Source organism: Acanthochromis polyacanthus, chromosome 4 (assembly GCF_021347895.1).
Source record: "Acanthochromis polyacanthus isolate Apoly-LR-REF ecotype Palm Island chromosome 4, KAUST_Apoly_ChrSc, whole genome shotgun sequence".
In the NCBI taxonomy this organism is placed as follows: Eukaryota; Metazoa; Chordata; class Actinopteri; family Pomacentridae; genus Acanthochromis; species Acanthochromis polyacanthus.
In genome coordinates, this window is record NC_067116.1 from 7,896,162 (window position 1) to 7,922,257 (window position 26,096).

Below are 26,096 nucleotides of genomic sequence, written 5' to 3' on the forward strand. Positions count from 1 at the left end.
AATTGCATCATACAGTTTCTCTCTCTCATATTGTTGCTGCTTGCACTGTGACCACTACAAGTCCATCTATTATTATCAGTCTGTTGCTGTCTGCTGCTACAATCACTACTTACTGACAGACATAGTACCGTGATAGTAGAACTAGTGTTACTAAAATGCTACTGTTGTTGTTCTTACTCCGGGAAGGAAAAGGGCAGAGTTATGTAACGATCGGCGTACATTTGTCTCTCTGTCTGTTATTCTGTGCCCAACATTACTCAAAAATAGACGAATGGATTTGGATGAAATTTTCAGGGAAGGTCAAAAATGACACAAGGACCAGATGATTAGATTCTGGCAGTGATGCGGCTTATAGTCTGGATCCATGGATTTGTTAAAGTTTTCTGTATCATTGCAAGATCGGGGCAAGGCATCACTGTAACTATGACAACAAGTGAACACTACGTCAGCTGCCTGCTGACGATCACGTGATTGCGGTCCCACTACAAATCCACTGCTGCAGACTTATCAAGACTTATCGGTTGGAAATGAATGAATGAATGAAATGATACAAGGAACAATTGTTGTGGGTGTTCAGAGTCCCATCAATTCCCGCTGCCTGCTACATATTTAGATCCCGGGATTCGGGATCTACAGTGCCTTGTGAAAGTATTCGGCCCCCTTGAACTTTTCAACCTTTCGCCACATTTCAGGGTTCAAACATAAAGATATAAAATTTTAATTTTTTGTCAAGAATCAACAACAAGTGGGACACAATCGTGAAGTGGAACGAAAGTTATTGGATATTTTAAACTTTTTTAACAAATAAAAACCTGAAAAGTGGGGCGTGCAATATTATTCGGCCCCCTTGCATTAATACTTTGTAGCGCCACCTTTTGCTGCAATTACAGCTGCAAGTCGCTTGGGGTATGTCTCTATCAGTTTTGCACATCGAGAGACTGAAATTCTTGCCCATTCTTCCTTGCAAAACAGCTCGAGCTCAGTGAGGTTGGATGGAGAGCGTTTGTGAACAGCAGTCTTCAGCTCTGCCCACAGATTCTCGATTGGATTCAGGTCTGGACTTTGACTTGGCCATTCTAACACCTGGATACGTTTATTTGTGAACCATTCCATTGTAGATTTGGCTTTATGTTTTGGATCATTGTCCTGTTGGAAGATAAATCTCCGTCCCAGTCTCAGGTCTTTTGCAGACTCCAACAGGTTTTCTTCCAGAACGGTCCTGTATTTGGCTCCATTCATCTTCCCATCAATTTTAACCATCTTCCCTGTCCCTGCTGAAGAAAAGCAGGCCCAAACCATGAGGCTGCCACCACCATGTTTGACAGTGGGGATGGTGTGTTCAGGGTGATGAGCTGTGTTGCTTTTACGCCAAACATATCGTTTTGCATTGTGGCCAAAAAGTTCGATTTTGGTTTCATCTGACCAGAGCACCTTCTTCCACATGTTTGGTGTGTCTCCCAGGTGGCTTGTGGCAAACTTCAAACCAGACTTTTTATGGATATCTTTGAGAAATGGCTTTCTTCTTGCCACTCTTCCATAAAGGCCAGATTTGTGAAGTGTACGACTGATTGTTGTCCTATGGACAGACTCTGCCACCTCAGCTGTAGATCTCTGCAGTTCATCCAGAGTGATCATGGGCCTCTTGGCTGCATCTCTGATCAGTCTTCTCCTTGTTCCAGGTGAAAGTTTAGAGGGACGGCCGGGTCTTGGTAGATTTGCAGTGGTCTGATACTCCTTCCATTTCAATATGATTGCTTGCACAGTGCTCCTTGAGATGTTTAAAGCTTGGGAAATCTTTTTGTATCCAAATCCGGCTTTAAACTTCTCCACAACAGTATCTGGGACCTGCCTGGTGTGTTCCTTGGTCTTCATGATGCTCTCTGCACTTTAAACAGAACCCTGAGACTATCACAGAGTAGGTGCATTTATACGGAGACTTGATTACACACAGGTGGATTCTATTTATCATCATCAGTCATTTAGGACAACATTGGATCATTCAGAGATCCTCACTGAACTTCTGGAGTGAGTTTGCTGCACTGAAAGTAAAGGGGCCGAATAATATTGCACACCCCACTTTTCAGTTTTTTATTTGTTAAAAAAAGTATAAAATATCCAATAAATTTCGTTCCACTTCACGATTGTGTCCCAATTGTTGTTGATTCTTGACAAAAAATTAAAATTTTATATCTTTATGTTTGAAGCCTGAAATGTGGCACAAGGTTGAAAAGTTCAAGGGGGCCGAATACTTTCACAAGGCACTGTAAATATGTAGATCCCTTGCATTTTCTTTTTTTTTTAGAAATACTGCGTTTCTAAAAAAAAAAAAAATGCTGCATTTCTGACACTGTCATATGGGGGGAATGAGCAGCCTCAGTGGAGTACTGCACTCCCTTAGTGCTTTTCTTGTTTACCACTTTTATTTCTACCATGATTGCTGTTGGTATCGAGTGGTTGAACTGCTAACGCTAACTAATGCTACCAATATTAAAACTCCTCCCATCATTAAGCTTTGTACAGTTATTGTCACTTCGCCTACTACTGCTGATCAGCATGCTGCTGTGCTCCCACTGCAGTACTGCCAACATAAGTTTTGATAGTAGTACTACTATAACCTCATATGCTTCTAAAACTACCTCTGATCAGTGATATCACTATTAATTAAATATTAGCAATTTTTACAGCTGTTTTCCAATGTAAATATTCTCTGCATGTGTTGTCTTTTTATGAATAAAAACCATAACATGATTTTCATTATGTTCTTGTCCAATCAGGAAGCTGCACTGTACCAGGAACTTCATCCACATGAACCTATTTGTGTCATTCATCTTGAGAGCTATTTCTGTCTTCATCAAAGATGGCGTGCTGTACGCCAAAGAGGACAGCGAGCACTGCTTAATACACACTGTGAGTAACACAAGCGTAGCTGCACACTTGCCAGAAAAGCAAGCTGCTCTCATGTTAGGGATGTTTAATGCCATCCTAACTGCTCATTTCCTTGGTTTGTGTCATCTTAAAGCTGGAGTGTCGAGCCGTGATGATATTCTTCCACTACTGCGTCCTTTCTAACTACTTCTGGCTCTTCATCGAAGGTCTCTATCTCTTCACTTTACTGGTGGAGACCTTCTTCCCTGAAAAGAGATACTTCTACTGGTACATCATCATTGGCTGGGGTGAGACAACAGACACATCACATACTCTAATCAATACTCACACATTGAGTCCTGTGTCGTTTATATCATGTTCTTTGTTCCAACAGGAACCCCAACAGTGTGCGTGACCATCTGGGCGGTGCTGAGGCTGCACTTTGATGATATAGGGTCAGTTATTAACAAGGTTGCAATTGCATGGAGAGATTTAACTGTTTATGCGCTGAATGTCTGGTTGTATTACTCACTCACTCAGGTGTTGGGACATGAATGACAATGCTGCCATCTGGTGGGTGATAAAAGGACCTGTGCTGGCTTCAATTATGGTGAGAAACAGGGACAGGATAACAGTTCTCTCTTCATCAAAGATATGCTCATTTATTCAATAACATTCTGATGGCTTTCCCCCCCCTCCAGATTAACTTTGTGCTCTTCATTGGCATCATCGTTATTCTGGTCCAGAAGTTACAGTCCCCAGATATCGGAGGAAATGAATCAAGTATTTATCTGTAAGTACATTTCATTTAACATTTTCTGGCTGACATAGAATGTTAGATATTTTAAGATGATGTGTACGAAAAAGAGAGAATATTGGAAACAAACTTTAAAAATACATGTAGTAAAATACATGCACTTCCGTTCAAAAGTGTGGGATCACCCAGATAATTTCATGTTTTCCATGAAAACTCACACTTGTATTCATGTGCTAACATAATTACACAAGGGTTCAAATGAAGATAAAAAAAATCAATTTAGAAACTGAAATGTATTCTAAACTCTAGATTCATCATAGTCGCCACCTCTGGCAGATATAACACCTGAACATACTCGTGGCATTCTTTCCACAATGGAAATCAAATATTCCTCAGAAAGTTCCTCCCAACTCTGTTGCAGAAGTTCCCATAAATGTGTGGTTCTTGTAGGTTGCTTTGATTTCACTCTTCTGTCCAGTTCATCCCAAACAACTCGACGGCATACGGAAGTCCTGTGTGATGAATCAAAGATTTCAAATGTTTATTCATCAGTCCATAATACCTTCTTCCAGTCTTCAGTAGTCCATTGGTGGTGTTTCATTTCCCAGGCATCCCTCTTTTTCTTATTCTCAAATCTCAGCAGCGGCTTTCTTGCTACAACTCCAGCTGTCAAACCTGCAACTCCAAGTCTTCTCTTCACAGTTGAAACTGAGACTTCTTACTACGACCACTATGAAGCTGTGCCTGAAGCTGTTGCCCTGTGAGCTGTCTATCACCAAGCTGTTGACTCTCACAAACTTGTCTTCTGATTCTGTTGAGGCTTTGGGTCTTCCAGACCTCTTCCTGTCAGAGTTTCCCCCAGTTTCTGAATACCATTTGATTGTGAAAAAAACTGGACTTACTGACACCTTGACTTTCTTTGCAATTTCTCTGTAGGAAAGACCTACATTTTGAAACGTTCTGACAGTCTGTCTCTCTTCTATTGTTAATTGCCTTTTCCTCTCCATTTTAACAGCAACACACTACATTCTGCAGTACAATGCTGTTCAAATAATGCTCTGGAGGGTCTGGTGTGTTTTCTGCAGACAGCGGGGGTGGGAAGTAATTAAGAAAAGTTGGGACACCTGTAGGATTTGGTAGCACCAACTTTCAAGACTTGATCAACCTCCATTGCTGCAGAACAGTTTTAAACTGTTAACCCATTTGTTGTTCCCTGAAAAAGTCCTTTTTGTATAATTCTGAAATGTACATTATTTTTCAGTGCTGGGTACCACTGATTCTTTTTTAAACTTTGTTCTATTTCAAGCTTTTCATTGGACTTGAAGCACTTGAATTTCAATAAAAAGCTGGAAAAATTGGGGCGTTCTTGAACTTTTGACAAGTAGCATATATATAATATCTGTGTGTGGTGACTGTAATGAGGACACACACACAGTGGTGCAGTCCTCTTCTGACTGTGTAATGATGAGTGTGTGTGTGTTGTGTTGCAGGAGGTTGGCTCGCTCCACTCTGCTGCTGATTCCTCTCTTTGGGATCCACTACACAGTGTTCGCCTTCTCCCCCGAGAACGTCAGCAAAAGGGAGCGCCTGGTTTTTGAGCTCGGCCTCGGATCCTTCCAGGTAAGGTTTGAAAACTATAACTGATGTCTGATCTGTGGACAATTCAACTTTCAGTGACAGACAATGGATGAACAATGAGGGGATTGGCAGGGACTTGAAATTCAAGACCTGGATTTGAGTCAAACCAGTCATAAAACATAGAACTTCGTGATAACTGCAGTCAGACTTGATTCATTTATGTTCTGACACCCTAATGTTTTAATTTGATTCTTTCAATTCAGAAAATGTTTGTTTTGAGATGAATGACAATGATGGTCATGAGCAGTACAGTGACTTGGTATCAGCAATTTTATCCCCAGCTCTCTGATTCAAAAGACTTCATCAGTACGTATGATTTGACTTGAACTTGGTTTGAATACTTTAAAATTATATTTTCACCCCAAAAAACTCGAGGCAGTTCAAGGTACTTTACAATGATAGAGAAATGCATTCAGAAAAATGATTTAAAGGCCGACATACATTAAAATCATAGATATGAAACATAAAAAGAGACATTAAGATCATAAAAGGGCATTAAAAGATAATGAAATGGATTGAGCATCTAAGAGAAAGCCGTGGTAAACCGCTTTCAAACAGTCCAAACGCTTATTTTGCATCAAAGTCTTGAGACTTGGATTCAGACCAGACTTAGAGAAGTAGAAGCACACAGAACATGTGATTATGGTTTATTTAACAACTTCATGTGACTATTTGTGTATATAATGTGCGTAATTGTAAATTTAGCTGTAGAATAATTCAGTTCAATTCAATTTTATTTATATAGCATCAATTACAGTCAAATTGTCTCAAGACGCTTTACAGAACCCATATGCCTGACCCCCAGAGCAAGCCCAAAGGCGACAGTGGCAAGGAAAAACACCCTTTTAACAGGGAAGAAACCTCGAGCAGAACCCGGCTCTATATAGGGGGGACCCATCTGCCTGCTGGCCGGGCGGGTTGAGAGGGACAGAAGAGGGCAAGGGGGAGGGATGGGAGAAGAGGGAGGGGTTGGAAAGCACGGAAAACACAACACACATTTGGATACATGCATGACAGGATATGTGAACCAAACAAAGTATAAGCTAACATTGAAAACTGACTCATAATTTACTCTTAATTTACTCTTATAATGTACGGCTCTGACATTAAATATACTCCATATATAGCTAGCAGTAAAATTCAAACAGTATGTAAGTTAGCATAACAAGTATAGTGAAGGCAATGCAGAGTTGACTGGTGGAAAAAGGGAGTTGGAAGCAGAGGGCTGGAGGAAGGTCAGCGGCAGCATCCCACAGTGGACATGATGGAGACTGGACCAGCTGGTGGAACATCAACCGCAGATCTGAAGCATCCAGCTCTGGGACCAGGGACACTCGGAGAAATAGCACAGGGGGAAACAGAGTGAATGTACTGCAATAACGGTATACATATTAAATGTAAAGGTAGATAGAGAAGGGCTCAGTGCGTCAAGAAAAGTCCCCCAGCAGCCTAGGCCTATAGCAGCATGACTAGAGGCAGAACGAAGGGACGTCCAAGAGGGAGTCAGCTGTGCAAATGAAGACACAAGCCGAACCCCTGTGGGTCACCCAGTCAGCCCCAACTATAAGATTTGTCAAAAAGGAACGTTTTAAGCCTGGTCTTAAAAATAGAGAGGGTGTCTGCCTCCCGAACCCAAACTGGGAGCAGGTTCCACAGGAGAGGCGCCTGATAACTGAAGGCTCTGCCTCCCATTCTAGGGGCGGCTGTGGCTCAGGTGGTAGAGCGGGTCGTCCAATGATCGAATGGTTGGCGGTTCGATTCCTGCTCTCGCCTAGTCATGTGCTGCATGCCGAAGTTTCCTTGGGCAAGATTCTGAACCCTGAATTGCCTACCAGTGACTGTTCCACTGGTGTGTGAATGTATACTGACTGATGTTGCAGGTTGATTAGCAACCTGCACATTAGTGTGTGAATGTGTGTGTGTCTGGGTGAATGGGAGCAATTGTTGTAAAAGTGCTTTGAGTACTCTGATGAGTAGAAAAGCGCTATATAAGAGCAAGTCCATTTACTTTTAGAAATTCTAGGAACAACAAGTAAGCCTGCAGTTTGAGAGCGAAGAGTTCTACTAGGATAATATGGTACTAACAGATCTTTAAGATATGATGGAGATTGGTTAGTAAGAGCTTTATATGTCAGAAGAAGGATTTTAAATTCTATTCTGGATTTAACAGGAAGCCAGTGAGGAGAAGCAAGTATAGGGGAAATATGATCTCTTTTGCTAACTCCTGTCAGTACTTTCGCAGCAGCATTTTGGATCAACTGTAGATGTTTGAGAGAGCTATTTGGACAACCCGATAATAAGGAATTGCAATAGTCAAGCCTGGAAGTAACAAAAGCATGAACTAGTTTTTCTGCATCACTCTGAGACAGAATGTTCCTGATTTTTACAATATTACGCAGGTGAAAAAAGGAAGTCCTACAGACTTGCTTTATGTGTGAGTTAAAGGACATGTCCTGGTCAAAAATAACTCCAAGGTTCCTCACAGTCGTACTGGAGGCCAACGTGATGCCATCCAGAGTAACTATTTGCTTTGAAAGCGAGTTTCTAAGATGTTTGGGGCCAAATACAATGACTTCAGTTTTCTCTGAATTTAGCAGTAGGAAGTTAAAAGTCATCCAGGTTTTAATGTCCTTAAGACAATCTTGCAGTCTAGCTAACTGATCAGTTTCATCTGGCTTCATAGATAAATACAATTGTGTGTCATCTGCATAAGATCTATAAGATCTATGTAGTACATTATTGCTACTGTTTCAGCATGCTTCTGTTTTTAGGATTATTGTTTAATTTAAACTGTAATTCTGGTATATTTCAACCTGTTGTGTTTGTCATTACTGTGGCTGTTGTGGCTCCATGGGTCATGCTAACTTTGCACTCCATACCTCTGTTGCAGAGATTTGGGGAAATCAGAAGCTGCACAAAACAGCGTGTATTGGAGCAAGTCTACAAATTCACTATAACTTTACGAAAAAAAAAATGAAAATGAGCTTTATGAAATTTTATAAAGTCACAGAGCCACAATGGCAACATTAATGGTTAAAATAAATTGTTGTCATTCTTTAGCAAAAAGCCCTGTTTACCGTCGATCCATCAGTGTTTTTGTCTCATGCTCTGACCCTCTGTGTCTCCTCAGGGCTTTGTGGTGGCTGTCCTCTACTGCTTCCTCAATGGAGAGGTAAGTCTCCTTTAAAATAAACTGGAAACACGGTCACAACTGTCTTCTTGATGCACAGTTTTACACAACAGAACAATATTTACGCCTGTAAGAGATGAGGTTTAAAATGCAAATAAATAAACCTGAAATGCTCATTATTTTTGGTTTTAAAATGTACTGGGAATTTATTAATTTGATTATTTATAGGAAAAATAATCAGAAATATTCAATTTTTAAAAACATTTCTTGTAAATGTATATAAAATACCTATTTACAGGAGAGTTTGGCTTAACTGTTCAGTTCATTCTCAGTTTTCTGTGATGTGTGGATGCAGGTATCTACAGCGTATTCAACATAAAACAAGCTGTTCACTGACCGCAGCTAAGAACTCTACTATCAGATTTCTCTGCTCTCAGAACTATGTATAACTTAAAATCTACAAATACTTAAAAATTACATGTTTGTGTTGCCATTGTTTTGTGATTAACAAAAAATATCTTCCAAATGGTGTTTAATTACTACTGATCTGTCCAATGTAGGCCAGTGGAAATCAAAGCTCTGCAATAGTTTACACCCTGAGCACAACTTAACAATAATATTATATTGCTATTTTGTGAAAATACCATTTCATATTAAGTTTTCTTGCAGATAAATGAATGAGTAGTATTTTAAATTAAGTATTTTAGTGGTACAGAAGTCAAGAAATCAGCCCAAAATAGCTGCTACAAAATAAGGCTAGAGGGACTTTGGTACTTTAGAATCAGCTCATTTGCATTTTCTAATAGCAGAGACATTTTTCAAGCTCAGCATTTTCTTTCAACAGACTAGCAAAATTTATCTGATATTGTGAACCAACTTGTCCCTTTTGATAAAATTCAGTAAGAATCAGTGAAAACCAGAAACAATGAGCTTATGGAGAGCAGAGCCAGAGGTGCAGAGACTGAGGGACAGTGAGCTTGTCTCTTTCCAGCGAGGTCCATTAATAATGACCTTGTGAAGTATATCCCTCAAGGTGCAATCGGAGATCAAGAGGAAATGGCGCAGCTGGACGGTGAACAGGTACTTTGCTGTGGACCTGAAGCACCGGCACCCTTCGCTGGCGAGCAGTGGGGTGAATGGGGGGACGCAGCTGTCCATCCTCAGCAAGAGCAGCTCCCAGATCCGCATGTCCAGCCTGCAGGCCGAGACTCCGGCCACCTGAGCGCCGCCGTTGGGGGCGTCACATTCGGCACCGACTGCGCTTCTGGACCTGATGCCACCAAACCCACCACTCCCACCCTCGTACCGATGACCAACCTCAGCAACCCGTTTCTCAACCCTTACCCCAACCCGTACCCCAATGACACCATGATGGAAACCCAACTCAACTCCAGCGACCCAGAACAGCCTCTAGTCTGAACCTGCGGCACCTGAAACGTGACCAAATAATAAATCCAGTGCCGTAGAAAACTTCTAAAACATCTCTAAAAGGCATGATCGAGGAATCTAGTGTGTATCCTTGCTGGAACCTGCAAAAGAAGTGTTGCTGTCTGTCTGTATATATTGTGTTAGTGTTCAAAGCTGTCTGGTGCTACAGAATTTGTGGGACCAGTTCATTTCTGCAGCCAGAGAGCTCCAGAGTGTGTGTCCTCTCACACTGATCATTCCAGTCTGTCTGAGGACATTTTTGTCCTTAAGTTTCACACTTTCCTCAAAATGTATTTTAGACAATAACCGTATTCCTCTTTCAATGCAGATACCTTATCTGCTGTGAAGTGGTTTACCTGAAGAGAGACACTACTGGTCACCCTGGTGTAAATATTTCTAAGGAATGCTTCAATGATCGTGAACATGAAGACTGGTTTTCTTGATGTTGAGTTGTCTTTTGCTTGTAAAAAAACAAAACAAAACAAAACAACAGCAACAAAAAAACCTGTTGTATAATGTCCTCTGTTGCTTTGGACCTGAAATAAGAACTTGGACTTAACGGTGATATATTTGTGACTTAAAGCCTCTGTTACAAACTGCAGGCGTGACACTGAATGAGTCACATGAAAATATATGTGTTGAATTATGGGAAACCTAGTATCCTGCATTTACCGGAGCTTCCCCCAAATTCAGCTCTAAAGTTCAGGAAATATCTGCCTCTGCTGCTTTGATTTTCCATTTTTTTAAGAATCTGTCTCTAATGTGTCCCCACAAACACAAATAAGCAGCAGCACTAAATATCTGAAGTGATCCTTTAAGAGAACCTGTACAGAAAATACCTTAGAGAGCAGTTATGGTGACTGCAGCTGAAGAAATGAAAGTTCACCGTTACATCAGTATGAAAAAAAAATGAACTTTTTACTCTCTTATCAGCGTTATTGATTGAAGTAGGGACTGTGAAGCAGCAGTGGGTTAATTTCAATCATATCTGGACTTATTAAATCCCCCCCCCCCCCCCCCCCCCCCAGTTTATTCAATTTCAGTGTTAAAAAAAACAATGCTCCTTATCATTTCTCAACCCCTGCAGCACTCTCGTGTACAAACTGTATATGAAAGCTTAATATTTCTACCTACTTTTGCGCCCAAGCCTTTGTTAACTGTGCAAACTGTGACTGATTTAAAACAATATAATGAGTGTTGAAGACAACCAGACTGAGGATTGTCAAGGAGTAATTCCACTAACAGGTGAAATTTGGAAAAGCAGTATTTGTTGGAAGGACGTATTTTCTACAGTTGAGTGAAATGCCAAAAAAAAAAAAAAAGAAAACTGCTAAAAAGCAGCACAAGGGTTAAATGTTTGACTCTAACAGTCTTCTTCAGATGTGTGCGCACTGCTGAGGTTTGCTGAATACGACCACACATACAAACCTCTTTTAAATCTCAGCAATGGAGAGCAGACGTCTGACAGGAGATACGTTGGAGATCAGTGTGTCTGTAGTTTTAAACAGCCGTTAGTACAGAAAATGTCAATGAAAATCCGTTCGTGTCTGAAGCATCATGGGTTCTACTGCTTGCATGAAATTGCATTTATTGTCCATGTGCTTTTGTTGGACTTTTTTGTGAGTGTTTTAATTGGATTTCTTTTTCTTCATGAGTGTTAGCAGGTTGCTGTGGCGTGCTCTCATACTTAATCACTTTGTAAAGGCAGAACCTCTTCAGCAGCCTCCTGCAAGAAGTTTCAACATTGTACTGGTCTAAGTGAAGGTGTGGACCATCAGAAACATCACAACATTTGGCCTTTTTGGGATAAAACCTTTAGATTTTTTTCTGAAAACGGACAGCTTGAAAGATCACTTTTACTCATTTTGATTAATGAGGGTTTCTTTTCAGACAAACCCCTCCTGACACGTCGCAGCATCTCTTTCTGTCTCTCTGCAGTTAGTGTCTCTGGTGCTGTTTTCTCTCTTTATGCTTGAAAACAAGCACACTGAGATGGATGTTTCTTTAAGAGAGGGATTTTAAACTCGGGGGTAATTCTCTCATTCCAAAGACTAGAATGAATCGACTCCTTACTGAGTATTTGCACGGCCGTATCCATTTGTGAAGGCTGAGTTAGCTTTCCAACTGATGTCACTGTAGATTTTTCCTTTGGTCTGACACAACTATCCTCTGAATCCCAACGCTCGACTCTACTTTGTGTCTGCAAAAGTGCCTTTAAGCACAAAACAAGTATTTTTGACTTCTGTTGATGATTTAAAAAGGAAAGATTTATCTTTTCATTTCAAAACGACACTGCAAAGTAAAGAAAAGGGTTTAACAAAGTGCTTTTATGATGCTTAGAACTAAATCAGTGTTTTAAACCTGGAGGCCTTCAAAGTACTTTAACTCATGAGAAAGGATGAGTAAAAACAAGTGTAAACTATATTGACTTGGTGGTTCTCAAACCTTTTCTGGCTGTTTTCATGCCTCCCTACCCCACAGTGTTCATCAGTTATTACCACTGATTCAAAAAACAAACAGTTAAACGAGAAAACAAATATCTGAATTTTAATGAAACAAATCTCAGCACAATAACTTCAGCACACTCTTACATAAATCCAACTCATTCAGTTTAATTTTCATTCTTATTCCTCCTTTGGTCCTTCACACCCCTCAGTTTGAGAACCACTGACTTAATATATAAATCCATACAATAAACCACATTACATGTGCAATAACAGATATATTTTCATTTTCTTGTTTTTCAGGCACTTTTTTTTTCTCTATAGCAAAAAATGGAAATGACTGGGCTATAAAAGATATCATTAACCAGAAAAGACCAGTTTTGTACTTTATAGAAACTGTTTTTCAAAACATTCTTTAATTTTACAGAATTTTTGATTTGTACTAGAACAGATAGAGTTTGTTTTAATTGCAAATGTCTGAATTGAAGTGTTTTCTAAAAACAAACTGGAGCTGTAAGACTCCAAAGCAACAACAAATGACTGAATTCTTTGATCAATGTCATAGAAATTTATCACATACGTAATATTTATGACGGTAATAGAAAAGCTCATCTCCTCAGTTCAGTATTTTACTGTAGTTGAGTTTTTCTCCTCATCAGCTGTTTGAAGTCACACAATAAACCTTGTTTTTATGATTTACAGGTAAAAAGACGTCTTGGAAGGAAGCCCTGTAAAAGTAACACAGTCTTAAAATAATAGTAATTATTCATTTAAGATAAATAGAACAATGTAATTGATTACGTTTGTAGCAATAGAATCAGCTAACTGAAGGTCTTCACAGACTATTGTCATTTTTTCAGCTATATTTGGTCATTTTATGACAGTTTTGTCAGTTCTAAGCCCCAAATTTAGATTTGTCAGTTTCAGATTTATGACCTCAGTTGATCTAAATCCAGATTAAGATCAAGTGAGGTCATAAATCTAAATTAAACCTAAGAAATCCACTTTGACTTATTTATTTTCTTGGGCAAAATATATTTTAATATTATTGCATTTACATCTTTGCAATATTGAATTATTATTTTAAATTATTAATATGGGTGTTTGATAACATTTAATCTCTCTGTGATGCTTTATAGTAAACAATGTTAAAATGCTATACCAACAAATACATAATCTTGTTTTTGTGTTGAAATTAAGTTAGAGCTTCAATGTTACAAAAAAACTAATGAATTACAAAATTCCTAAAACTATAATTGCCTGTTTTAAAAAGAAGTAATACAGTGGACATGGCCTCAGTGCTGTAAACAGCAGCCATGTGTTTAGGTTAACAGTAAACTAAACTGGTTGAACACTGGACATTTTTAGACATCTAGATGACACAGAGCCACTGAGGCCCAAAGTTCACTTCTGACCTTGTGGACTACAATTTGTTTTAATTACACCCACAACAAGCTCTGTTTCTATTTTCAAGTTGCTGTCTTTTGGTACATAACAATATTTTCATTGATCCTAAAATGACTGATGCCCTTTAACAACTTCTAATAGATGATGGTTTTCAAATACATTTTAATTGTAGAAAAGCCCAAGTAATGAACTGAGAAACCATTTTACAGATGAATCAATGATGGAAATAATGATCAATTAACGTTATGAACAAAATGCCCAGAGCAGCCTCGAATTGACCATCTAGTTATTTTGTCAACGTAAGCAATTTGCAGACTATATTAAGGTCTAATATAGTCACAGGGAGAAAATGTTTGTGTGCTTTCTAGATGTCTAAAACTCTTCCAACCAAAGGCGTCTTTCGACCTGCAAATATCCAAATCCATGTTTTCTGGGAGTCCAGGCCACTCAAAGGCAAAGCTGAGAAAAGAAGGGCTGACCGGAAACTGTATTGTCCTGTTGTTCTGCTGTGTATGTATTCAGTGTGACCTGCAATAATACCAGTGCAGATCCAACAGCAGCCATAAGGGGGCCCTGTTTCATTAAAGGGCTGGACAATCACCACCTCTGCTCTGGTTCAGCTGAGCGCTCAGTTGAGTTCATTTCAAACATTATGACAATCTCACTGGGTCACAAGCCTATTTTGGAGCATGTGTTTGTGAATGCGTTTCTTTGGTGTTACAGTGGGAGTTGGAGCCTTATATCGCCAGTACTATGTTGATGTCACACAAAGATGTTGCTATTATTCTAAGAATAAATATTCATTTGAGCCTGTTGTTTTGAACTATGAAGTAGTTAGTTAAAGTGTTTGAAAGGTCTGTAGCCAACTTTTGTGATGAAATAAACTGCAGTTTAAACGTGCAAGACAGAAACAAGCTGCCGGTGTTGTACCTTGTAAATGGAGTTTTCTGTGGTTCAAAGTTAATAGCTGTCTTTTCAAAACTTTGCGCTGTGATTGTTCTCATTTTTATATCTTATTTTTTTAATGGTGATCGTGTTTGCTAAAAGTGTAAAGCCTCCTTTAATGCCTCTGTACTCTCTATTAGGCTGATGCATGCTTGTTAAATTGTTTTGATCTCATTTGACCAGCAGATGTAATCAGAAGGGAGGATCGAGCTTTCAGGCCATTAAGGGAATCTGTGCTTGTTTTAAATCCGCTGTAGCGAGTGGATGAGCAATTAATAAGCCAGAAGACAGGTATTGGGTTTCAGCTGTGAATGATTTATCGAATTGTAGCTCTAGAGTCCCCACAGGACCCATTAAATACTTTTCCTTTGAATGTTAATCTACTCAGACATGAGGAAAAGTACAGTGCCATAAAAACTGCTGTCCTCTTTATTATTATTATTTTTACTGCATAGCATGACAAGGAAATTGATTTCAAATGTTTTTATTTTGACTTTATTTACAGTGGTTATCTTTATTGAATTGCTTCATTGTGTTGATTGCCTGTTGGATTCAGTTAAAAGGGAAAAATGGGGCCCAGCAGTTTGCATACTGAAGGCTGAATGTAAAAGTACCTTAAAGCATCCTGCTGTGAGCCCACTTCTGTCTGCTCATTAGCTCTTCTTTTTCATTTGATCTCTTTCAGTGCACCATTTTAACTTTTTTCTTTCTTTCTGGTGTACACATTAGAAGGGTTTTTTGTAGTGGAAGTGAAGACAATAAATGTTTTTAACTTGTTGACCTGGTATCGTTTGTTAGTGTTGTGTTGCAGCGCAAAGGGTGTGGCTACGTCTCATCCAGTTGCCTGTTTGTGGCACACAGTCTCATTTGTTCATGTTCCTCCTGCAATGCAAAATTTTAAAAGCTCACAAATATACACATCAGTTTTTCAGAAAGGCCCATTCATTTCTTAACACGGCTGGGCTCTGTAGGAAACTCAAACAGGAGGAAATACTGCAAACGTGTTTCCGTGGTGGCTTCATACACACAGGATTGTGTAAGTTCATCAGCTGTCCATTTACATTACAGGTCTTTCACATAATCCTATACCATTCTGCACTCTTTTTGGTGTGCAAATAAGAAGGGTATTTTTTTGTACACTATGGCAGCATCAACAATAAATGTTTTTAACTTGTCGGTTCAGTGGTATTTGTTGTTAATACTGCATTATTGCTCAAAGGATGAGGCTAGTGTTAATTTTGTGTTTTTGTTATTGTCAGCCATGGAAAAAAAGATCAATTATTAGTTTTTAACTAATCAAATTCAATTCCAATTAAACGTTATACTGCATTTGTTGGGGGCTAGCTTTACTCTATTATTGAGGCATCTATCAAATACAGCTGTCATGTACACCACCGTTCCAAAGTTTGGGGTCACCCAGACAATTTTAGGTTTTCCATGAAAACTCACAGAATTACACAACAAAACCCTTGTGCAATCATGTTGTGCAATTTATGTGCAACCATAATTGCACAAGGGTTTTCTAATCATCAATGAGCCTTTCAACACCATTAGCTAACACAATGTAGCATTAGAACACAGGAGTGATGGTTGCTGGAAATGTTCCTCTGGAGATATTCCATTAAAAATCAGCTGTTTCAGTAGTATTTACCATTAACAATGTCTACATTGAATTTCAGATTCATTCACTGTTATATTCATTAAAAAAAATTGCCTTTGACTCATAAACAAAGACATATTAAAGTGATCCCAAAATTCTGAACTGCAGTGTACATTTGCAAGGAGTTTTCACGTCTTCAGCAGGAACCAATGGGATTGCGTTGTGGAGCCACAGGATACAGAATTATCAAGAAGCTGACTGCAGCTTTATTGGTCTTGATGTTTTCATGGGATGTTGCCAAGGAAAAAACTTCTACATCGCCAACCTAAACCTTTAATGTGCCCCCAGCCCAATAAAGCAAACTCCAAACCAGAAACTTTTTCTCATGTAGTAAACTGCATCCTGTAAGGGAAACATTCACATCATGCTTTAAAGCAACAAAAAGAAATGACACTTTCATTGTCCCCACTGAGACTGAAAACGAATGTAATCCAGACAACATGAAAAGCTTTCTTTCAAAAACATTGGATCACAACAGTTAATAATAACCATCACCTCCTCACTGAACAATTTTAAATCGCACTAAAACTTTGTTTTGCCTTTTAAGCAGAATATTCGTTTGTAATGACACAACACAGAAGCACATCTATGTTGCTCAGCAAAGCACGTGCTGTCACGATCTCAAGTACATGACTAAGGTAAAGAGGTTCAGAATGCAAACCTGCTGAAAGTTCAATGCACCTAAACTGCAGAGAAACACTCAGATATACTGTATGAGAAAGGCACTGTAGTGATCAGTAGCTAAGTTATGCTATTTTTCTTTCCAGGGACAATACTGTACATACATATGAAATGCCTTTGATGCCAAATACAGACAAGAATAGTAGATCACAGTAAAGATACATCAACTGAACAGCAGCTCTATCAAAATTATTCATCAGAGGAAAACAAGTTTTGGATCAGTATTAGCATTAGCATAGCAATTAAGACCTGGGCTTCACTAAATAATGCTAACAAATAAAAACACAGTAACATGTTCTCTACATTTTAAAATATTACATATAAGAATAAAACCTATCTAGATGTATTTTACCAAAAATATGTTGATTGTAAACACAAACATAGTAATTTGTAATGTTGTTAAAACTATTATTTACTCTATTTTTACAATAACAAGGCCATTTATTGTGGTTATTGTAGAAATCAACTTCACAAACTGCAACGTCATAAAATACATGTAAACTTTAGGTCGGGTGTATTTACATTTGCACATAGACAGAGACAGTAATCAGACAGGTAAATAGCGTTTACAGTCTAGTGCTCCAGATGTGCGCTAGTGCACTGTGCAACATGTTGCATGCAGGGCCCCTGATGACAACATGGGCAGGTTCCCCTATATGAAAAAATGTTCTTTATAAACTTATATCTCTGACATGATCACACTGGAATGCCCAACTCAAGAAACCAAGAGGCCCTCAATCAGCAACAGCAATAATAACATGAATGTCACACTCAGCAAAGTCCAGGTATGATGGCCACTAATTTATCAGACAAAGTTAACGCAAATGTTTAACACAAATAGGGAAAACTGAGGAGCAGTTTATATTTTTGAGTTCATTTTTCACAAAATACTGTGCGATGATGTCTTGTGAAAAGTGTGTTTTTGGGGGCTATGTTGCTTGCAGATTGGTAAATAATTGTCTGGATAATTGTACTGATGGCTTATGAGAACCAATAATGCTGAAACTGTGGTGCATTCCCTCTGCTGCCAAGACCTGGAGTTTCACAAAATTATGTCAAACTAGTATTTTAGAGAAATTTTACACCAGACTTAATTTAGTCAAATGCAGTGCCTTGTCATATTACTCAGATCTCAGATGTTGTGCTACTTAAAGCTTTATATTTTTGTGGTATTCGCAGTAAAGTGTTCTGAAGTTAGTCAAGAAGCTTTGTGCAAAATATGAGCAGAAAGCTGAAGTGAAAGTGGAAACTAAGGCTTCTGTGCTATAGAAATTTAACCTCATTCAAAGTCAAGGGTTAGTTTTTCCACAATATATTTTTTATATACATTTTACAGTAGAAAAAATTTATGTAAAATGCAAAAGAAAAGAAAAGTTTTCTAGGCAGTGGTTTTTAACTTTTTCGGAGAACAGTGAATGTAACTTGGGGGTGGGTGGAAACAATTTTGAGTTATAAGATAAAGTAATGAACATTCAGCGTACACGACTGATCAGCTGCTGCCGCTTCTTTCATTGTCTTAGTGTCTGGACAGCATGAAACATGGTCAAAATCAGTCGATATGAAAGAATAATTACAACATTCCTGACTGAAAACATTTCTTGAAGACTTCTCTTCAGTTTCCCTGGTACCTGACTAAAGTTTTGTATGTTTCTTATTTCTTCTTTTGTAACAAACCCTCTCTGTCATCCCTCCTTTGAACATTTAGCTTCTGTCACTTTCCTTGGAAATGTGGAAAAACGGTAAGTTGGGGAAACAAACTTTGAATGTTCATGTGTATGTTGGTTGTATAAAAACCTTAATAATCAATCAATCAATCAATCAATCAATCAATCAATCAATCAATCAATCAATCAATCAATCAATCAATCAATCAATCAGATTATACAGATATCATAGTGTATAAGGTTATGTCCCATTGTTTCTAACTACTAGTTCAAAGCTGAAAAAATGACTTCAGAAAAAGATGTTGGAGAGTTGTGAAGACATGGAAGTTACAAAGATGCTACTAAACTTGCAGGATATTCTGTGTTTGAATTAGTTTTAAAGTTTAGCAACCAAAGGTGCATTGTTCTGAGTTTGAACTCCAGCTCCATCACTGTTTCAGGATCTACCAGAAACATTTCCAGACTTGAGCTTTGGTTCTTCAACAGCTGTATTTCTAATATACTTCAGAGTTGTGCAGACTTTTTTCTGTTTTACAGCCAATTAAATATGGGTGTACAGCTTGTCTGGATGCTTGTTAGCTGTACTTGAATATGACGATCCTTTATGTCTCACTTTATCTGTCATCACTCATTTTAAATGTCAGTATAACTGAACGCAGCTCACAGCACAGCTGCAGCCAACAGACTTTTTTCATTTTGTCAGATGATGTAATAATGAAAAACAATGATTTTCTCTACAGAATGCTGCTTTGGTAAAGACTGTTGGTTAATACAGTTGCTTGTGTATGAGTCATGATCACTGCAGATCAGACATCTAACAACAGCATAAAGAAGAACGTGAACAAACCACCAGTATAGGTGACCTCATACACACACATATATTGTTTCTACTTGTTTTTCTTCCCACACTAAATTCAGTCAAGAAAATGCAGCTTTGTGAGACACTAAGATAACAGAGCCAGTGGTGGAAGTCAGACATTTTTCTGAACAATGATTGAGATTCTCCTCTAATTAATCTCATCTCAGTTTCTGACTCACCTCTCATGCTCCCGTTCATTCTGAGCACTGATTCTCTGGTGGCTGTTTCAGACCTCAAGTAATAAAAATCTATTATGATGATGCTCATTTTCCTTTATGAGAAACTTCTAAGCAATTAATAACAACACAACAGTTGAGAGTTCAGGAGAACTTCAACACAATTAATAATTTATAGTTCTTACTTTTTAACAGGGATGATCATTTATTTTTCATTAAAATATATACACTACCGTTCAAAAGTTTGTGGTCACTTAGAAATGTCCTTACTTTTTAAAGAAAAGCATTTTTTTCAATGAAGACAACACTAGATCATCAGAAATACAGTGTAGACATAGTTAATGTGGTAAATGACTATTCTAGCTGGAAATGTCTGATTTTTAATGGAATATCTCCATAGGGGTACAGAGGAACATTTCCAGCAACCATCACTCCTGTGTTCTAATGCTACATTGTGTTAGCTAATGGTGTTGAAAGGCTCATTGATGATTAGAAAACCCTTGTTCAGTTATGTTAGCACATGAATAAAAGTGAGAGTTTTCATGGAAAACATGAAATTGCCTTGGTGACCCCAACCTTTTGAAGAGTAGTGTAAATATATAAATAATATTAAATATCTATAATAATGCTCCGAGAAAGAGGAGAAACAACTGGGTGTCTGTGAGTCAAATGTGGACGAGGAGCCACAGAGCATAAACAGAAAAGATATGACCTCTCTTTCTAAAACACTATGACCAATGTCGCTGTTGGGGAAAGTTTCATGTTTGAGTTAGACCTACTGTACAGGAAGTTTAGACATCACACAAAGTTATGAAAAAATCCCATCATACACAGTTAAGAGGTACCTTAAAGACAGGCTCTGGTGTTTCTGTTCAGGACAATGTCCAGATACCATGAAGATGTTTCAGTGAAGGACATGACTATCAGCGCTGTGTCTCAGACGGCAGACACGTTGTTGGGTGTGTGGCTGCGTGTGAGGGCGAGTGTGTCTGAGACCGGCTGATCTTTGGGGCTGGATTTGTCCAGAACAGATATCTGAGTGACTGTGCTGCTTTCAGTGAACAGTGTGCGCCGTCGTTTACTGTAGCTCAGGTAACTCTGAGTCTGCCATTTCCAAAACCTCTTCTTCAGCTCAGCCTGCACCTGAAAACACAGGAGAAAATAGAGAAATAAGAATGAAATGTTTTAACATGGAAAGCAAATACTTCAGAATGACTCTCCTGCTAGTTTTCTTTCACCGTTAGATTGAGACATAATACACATTAACCATTAAAAACAAGCCTGATAGTGGTGTAAATCCTCTGAGTGTGTCTGTGCACAATCTAAACAGAAATCTAATCAACCAGAGGAAGTAAAATCACCTGTCAGTGTACAGGGCCTGCATATAGGCAGATTTAATTGTGTAGAATTTGACTATATTACCTCAGGATTCAAAATATTCTTTTTCATAACAGTACCTGCTGACAACTGCTGCACCAGATAAAAACAACACAGCAGTGAAAGATAATGTTTAAAAGCTGTTAAAAATAAATGTATGTAGTTAAAACACAGGGGCAATAAAATGGTTTAACACAGGAAAATTAGTCTTAATATTTTACAATATGCTGTGGAAAGTAGCAACAGAATGGAATGAACTCGTAGATTGAAAAAAAATAAAATAAAAAACTGTGTATGTTGTGTATTTACTCACCTCTCCATTCAGGAAACAGTAGAGCAGGGCCACAACAAATCCCTTCAAAGCATAAAAATATTGTACAAAAGAGTCAAATGTAACTTTTTAAGTGTTATTAAGTATTTTGTAGCCTCTGCCTTTGGAGAAGGATTTTGCATTTTACCTGAAAAGATCCCAGAGCGAGCTCTATGAAGAGTCGGGCCTCTGTTGCTGTTTGTTCTGGCATTAAGGCAAACACCATGTAGTGCATCCCAAACAGAGGGATGAGCAGCAGAGTGGATTTGGCCAATCTCCTGTACACACATGAACAACATACATGCAGTGACTACAGGTGTATATGCTTATGCTCTGTGTACATAGAGCACAAGAATATGTACACACACACACACACACACACACACACACACACACACACACACACACACACACACACACACACACATATATATACATATATACATATATACATATATGGAGCGTAATTTATTGTGCCTCACTTAAAATGACTGGTGTCATTTCCACCAACACCAGGAGATCTCAGCTTCTGGACCAGAATACGGATTACATTGATGAAGATGATGAAGTTCACCTACATGAAACAAATGAAAAGTTGTCAAACATGTTGTCATTCTGCAGATGGTGCCATTTTCCTTTGTTTCACTTTTGTTTCATCACTACTTCACATCGTAAAGAAGAATATACAATTTTTTTTAAATTTAACTTGACAGGGGTCATGCTGGCCATGCTACAATCAATCAGACAAATACCCAGTTTATATATAAATGTGTGTGCGTGTGTGTGTGTGTGTGTGTGTGTGTGTGTGTGTGTGTGTGTGTGTGTGTGTGTGTGTGTGTGTGTGTGTGTGTGTGTGCGTGCGTGCGCAAAGAGTGCTGATTCGGGGATTTACTGCAGACAGCATGTGCACCCACGTGGTTTGCACCTTTAACACTACGCTATCCAGTTACGCTTCAACTGTCATTTAAAAGTTCTATATGGTGAAAATCCTTTCTTTATTGAGTTCTGTGGTTGTTATAAACTCTGAGGTGTAAAATACATACAAGCTGTTAAGATATGAAGACATGGATAAGAATTAAGAATTCAACCTGGGTGCTGTGTATCACCTAACTAACCAATCAGAATCAAAATGTGCAGACAGTTTGTTCTTCTTGAAGGGGATGGAACAGCAGCTGTTCATTGGTTCCAATAGCAAAACAGTGCATGTAGAACAGCCTTAAAACCAGGGCTTATGCAGTCATGCTAAATGTAACCATCCTTTCAAAATTTTGAACTGAGAAATATAGACCTTCAGTATTTAATTTTTGAATCTTTAATGTCTGCTAAAGATAATGTCCTTCCATTTCCAACCTTTAACTCTCTAAGTTCTCTCTAAAAATCCATAAAATTGTGGCAATAAATCCAAGCCAGAAACTGTATGAACAGAAAGAAGTGTTGGATTTTTCAGCTTTCCTTCGTCTAGTCGTGTATAAAGTCGTGTAAAATCTTGCAATCTAAGCTTAAAATATGATGTTTTATCAAAATTACTTTTCACATGTCTTAGTCACACCTATTGGCATTTGGAAAAGCTTTGCTAATATTAATTCCAGGTTTCCTCAGCTTTTGTTTTTCAGAATTTATGTGTTGTACTGCATACTGTTGAGTTCTCTCTACTTCTAGTCATCGTTGTTCTGTTTCTACAGAGGTGCAGTTCTGTACATTACAGTGAAAAAGGAGCCACAGCGAGTATAAGCATGAGAGGAGCAAAACTGCAGAAATTTGTCAGGGCTCAGAAGGTTCACCATGGTGGGTTAAAAAGCTGACAAACAAATCCTCAACCCCACCTCACACACTTGACCAAACCAGTTGGGGAGGAAAACAGAGAAAAATAAACATAAAATTAAGCTTCCAAGCAGGAGGCTAATGGTAGCTATAACGAGTCTCTCAGTGAGACAAACTAAACACACCAGCAGGGAAACAATCAATCCCACTGATTAGTTGCTTCTGTTTACTGTGTGTGCACTGGCTAGGTTTCAGTGTAGCAACTTCTTTTTGTTGCCCCTATTGCAAATGCAAGACAAAAGAGTGCAATATTTTCTGCAGTGTCAAAATGTTGGACTGATTCAAGATTGAAGACTCTTATAATGCCTCAATGTTTCCCTCTACCTGCTCTGTACTCACCAGTAGTGATGCAGTTATTGGACCTTTTATGATCCACCACACAAAGGCCACATCTGTGTCATCCCAGCACCTGAGATGCACAACAGGCAATAATGAAATAAACAAGACCCAGTCCCAGGCCGACAATATCGAATGTCTCATCACGACACACGACAACTCAGCGTCCACAGCCAGGATATCGTGTTAGAAACAGGAGAAAATCCTTTCTGGTAGATCTCAATCTAAATCTGGCATCAGCATTTTGTTGACACAGGTGCACCATGCACTTCACTATCACCCATTCATCATCATTCATTAATATATTTATGATCAAATACTTTGCTAATTTTCTAATTAAATGAAATGATGCATTTTGTATAAAGAGGTGAATATGTCTTCACGTATGTTGTCATGGATATTAGTAAGAAGCATCTTAATTCTTTAAGGAGGAGCTCAGAAAATACATTAGTTTTACATCATAAAAAACTGAAAAAACACTTCTCCTGAGAATAATGAACCCCCTAAAAACTAATCTCTGTGTATCTGACTTATTTATTTATGTTTTTTTGTTTGTTTGTTTTTTATGAAAGTAAGACATTATGACCCTTCCAGTGATCAAATTAGGAAAGACACTGTGCTTTTTTGAAAAATGTTAACTACTAATGACTTCTCAGATTTGTTTTCACTCAGCAAAGTTATCCAGAACCACAAGCTGTATGTTTAACACCCCTGATCTAAAACAAAAACAGATCTGTAAAAAATCACAGCTCAGTGTTATGTAACAGACCATTTCTTAGCTGGGACCAAATACTTATTTTCATCTAGAAACAGCATGGCACACACAGACACTAAAATGATGACATGTTTTTGTTACACTCTGCACAGTGTGTTAATTAGTGAAATGGATTTTAGTACCTTTGTGCAGGGCCAGGACAGCTACACTATATTGTCAGAAGTATTCGCTCACCTGCTTTGACTCGCACATGAACATCAGTGACATCCCATTCCTAACCCATAGGGTTCAGTATGACATCGGTCCACCCTTTGCAGCTATAACAGCTTCAGCTCTTCTGGGAAGGCTGTCCACAAGGTTTAGGAGTGTCTTTATGGGAATTTCTCACCATTCTTCCACAAGCACATTTGTGAGGTCACACTGATGTTGGACCAGAAGGTCAGGCTCTCAGTTTCTGCTATAATTCATCCCAAAGGTGTTATATTGGGTTGAGGTCAGGACTCTGTGCAGGTCAGTCAAGTTCATCCACACCAGACTCTGTCATCCATGTCTTTATGGACCTTGCTTTGTGCACTGGTGCACAGTCATGTTGGAAGAGGAAGGGGCCAGCTCCAAACTGTTCCCACAAAGTTGGAAGCAAGTAATTGTCCAAAATGTCTTGGTATGCTGAAGCATTCAGAGTTCCTTTCACTGGAACTAAGGGGCCAAGCCCAGCTCCTGAAAAACAAGCCCACACCATAATCCCCCTCCACCAAACTTTACACTTGGCACAATGCAGTCTGACAAGTATCATTTTCCTGGTAACCGCCAAACCCAGACTGGTCCATCAGATTGCCAGATGGAGAAGCACGATTGGTCACTCCAGAGAAGGCGTCTCCACTGCTCTAAAGTCCAGTGGTGGCGTGCTTTACACCACTGCATCCCACGCTTTGCATTGCACTTGGTGATGTATGACTTGGATGCAGCTGCTCGGCCATGGAAACCCATTCCATGAAGCTCTCTGCTGAAGCACTGTTCTTGAGCTAATCTGAAAGCAACATGAGGTTTGATGGTCTGTAGCCATTGACTCTGCAGAAAGTTGGCCACCTCTTGGTACTATGCACCTCAGCATCTGCTGACCCCGCTCCATCAGTTTATGTGGCCGACCACTTGGTGGCTGAGTTGCTGTCGTTCCCACACACTTCCACTTTCTTATAAAACAGCTGACAGTTGACTGTGGAATATTTAGGAGCGAGGAAATGTCACGACTGAATTTGTTGCACAGGTGGCATCCTATCACAGTTCCACGCTGGAATTCACTGAGCTCCTGAGAGCGACCCATTCTTTCACTAATGTTTGTAAAAGCAGTCTGCATGTCTAGGTGCTTGATTTTATACACCTGTGGCCATGGAAGTGATTGGAACACCTGATTCTGATTATTTGGATGGGTGAGCGAATACTTTTGGCAATATAGTGTATTTCCCCTGTTCCTTGTCTTTATGGTAATCTAGACAAAAATCAGCAGCTGGCCCTAACTTTTTATCTACTGTAATACCATGAAAGTGTCATTTCTCAAGTCATACAACTCTCTGCAAAAACAAAACTTAAATCGTGGAACCATATTTGGTGTCACTTATTCCAATTAGCAGTCAATTTACTATGAGAAATATTCAATGATTTGCATAAAGCACCCTTAAATATGAACTAATGGTCATTTGAAACCTCTGGTCATCTGCACAACAATGGTGCCACAAGTAGGCTTTGTGTATCCAATGTTGGATTTATTCTGAACAGTTTTCTCCTCTTTTACCTCTGTAAAAACATCATTTATTAAAGAATGACTAACTCAATTTCACTGTATAGGACTCAAAAAAGAGATGCAATTCCTTGGATTATCCCCAGTT

General features: G+C 38.8%; 2 protein-coding genes across 4 annotated transcripts in view; one reads left to right on the top strand and one right to left on the bottom strand.

Annotated features, from left to right (window-relative positions):
* adcyap1r1b (adenylate cyclase activating polypeptide 1b (pituitary) receptor type I) overlaps positions 1-15,391 on the top strand; it is a 46,445-nt gene extending 31,054 nt beyond the window's left edge. Inside the window, exons 7-15 of one of the 3 annotated variants that reach the window (XR_007941385.1) lie at positions 2,775-2,907; positions 3,020-3,173; positions 3,260-3,320; positions 3,406-3,475; positions 3,567-3,658; positions 5,113-5,242; positions 8,391-8,432; positions 9,411-13,178; positions 13,235-15,391. Coding sequence is in view for 2 of the 3 variants with exons in the window: in XM_051947161.1 (XP_051803121.1) it covers positions 2,775-2,907; positions 3,020-3,173; positions 3,260-3,320; positions 3,406-3,475; positions 3,567-3,658; positions 5,113-5,242; positions 8,391-8,432; positions 9,411-9,809 (1,081 nt within the window). In the remaining variant the exon portion in view is untranslated. Of the gene's footprint in view, positions 1-2,774; positions 2,908-3,019; positions 3,174-3,259; positions 3,321-3,405; positions 3,476-3,566; positions 3,659-5,112; positions 5,243-8,390; positions 8,433-9,410 lie in introns of all 3 variants that reach the window. The other 2 variants (XM_051947161.1, XM_051947162.1) reach the window with 2 other exon arrangements.
* Positions 15,392-16,531: 1,140 nt separating this feature from the next.
* The window catches only part of LOC110972370 (pituitary adenylate cyclase-activating polypeptide type I receptor-like), a 74,809-nt gene continuing 65,244 nt past the window's right edge, over positions 16,532-26,096 (bottom strand). Inside the window, exons 9-13 of the mRNA XM_051947165.1 lie at positions 23,502-23,571; positions 21,824-21,915; positions 21,490-21,619; positions 21,345-21,386; positions 16,532-20,797 (exon numbers count right to left, since the gene is read on the bottom strand). Of these exons, the coding sequence (XP_051803125.1) occupies positions 20,591-20,797; positions 21,345-21,386; positions 21,490-21,619; positions 21,824-21,915; positions 23,502-23,571 (541 nt within the window). The 3' untranslated portion in view covers positions 16,532-20,590. The remainder of the gene's footprint in view (positions 20,798-21,344; positions 21,387-21,489; positions 21,620-21,823; positions 21,916-23,501; positions 23,572-26,096) is intronic.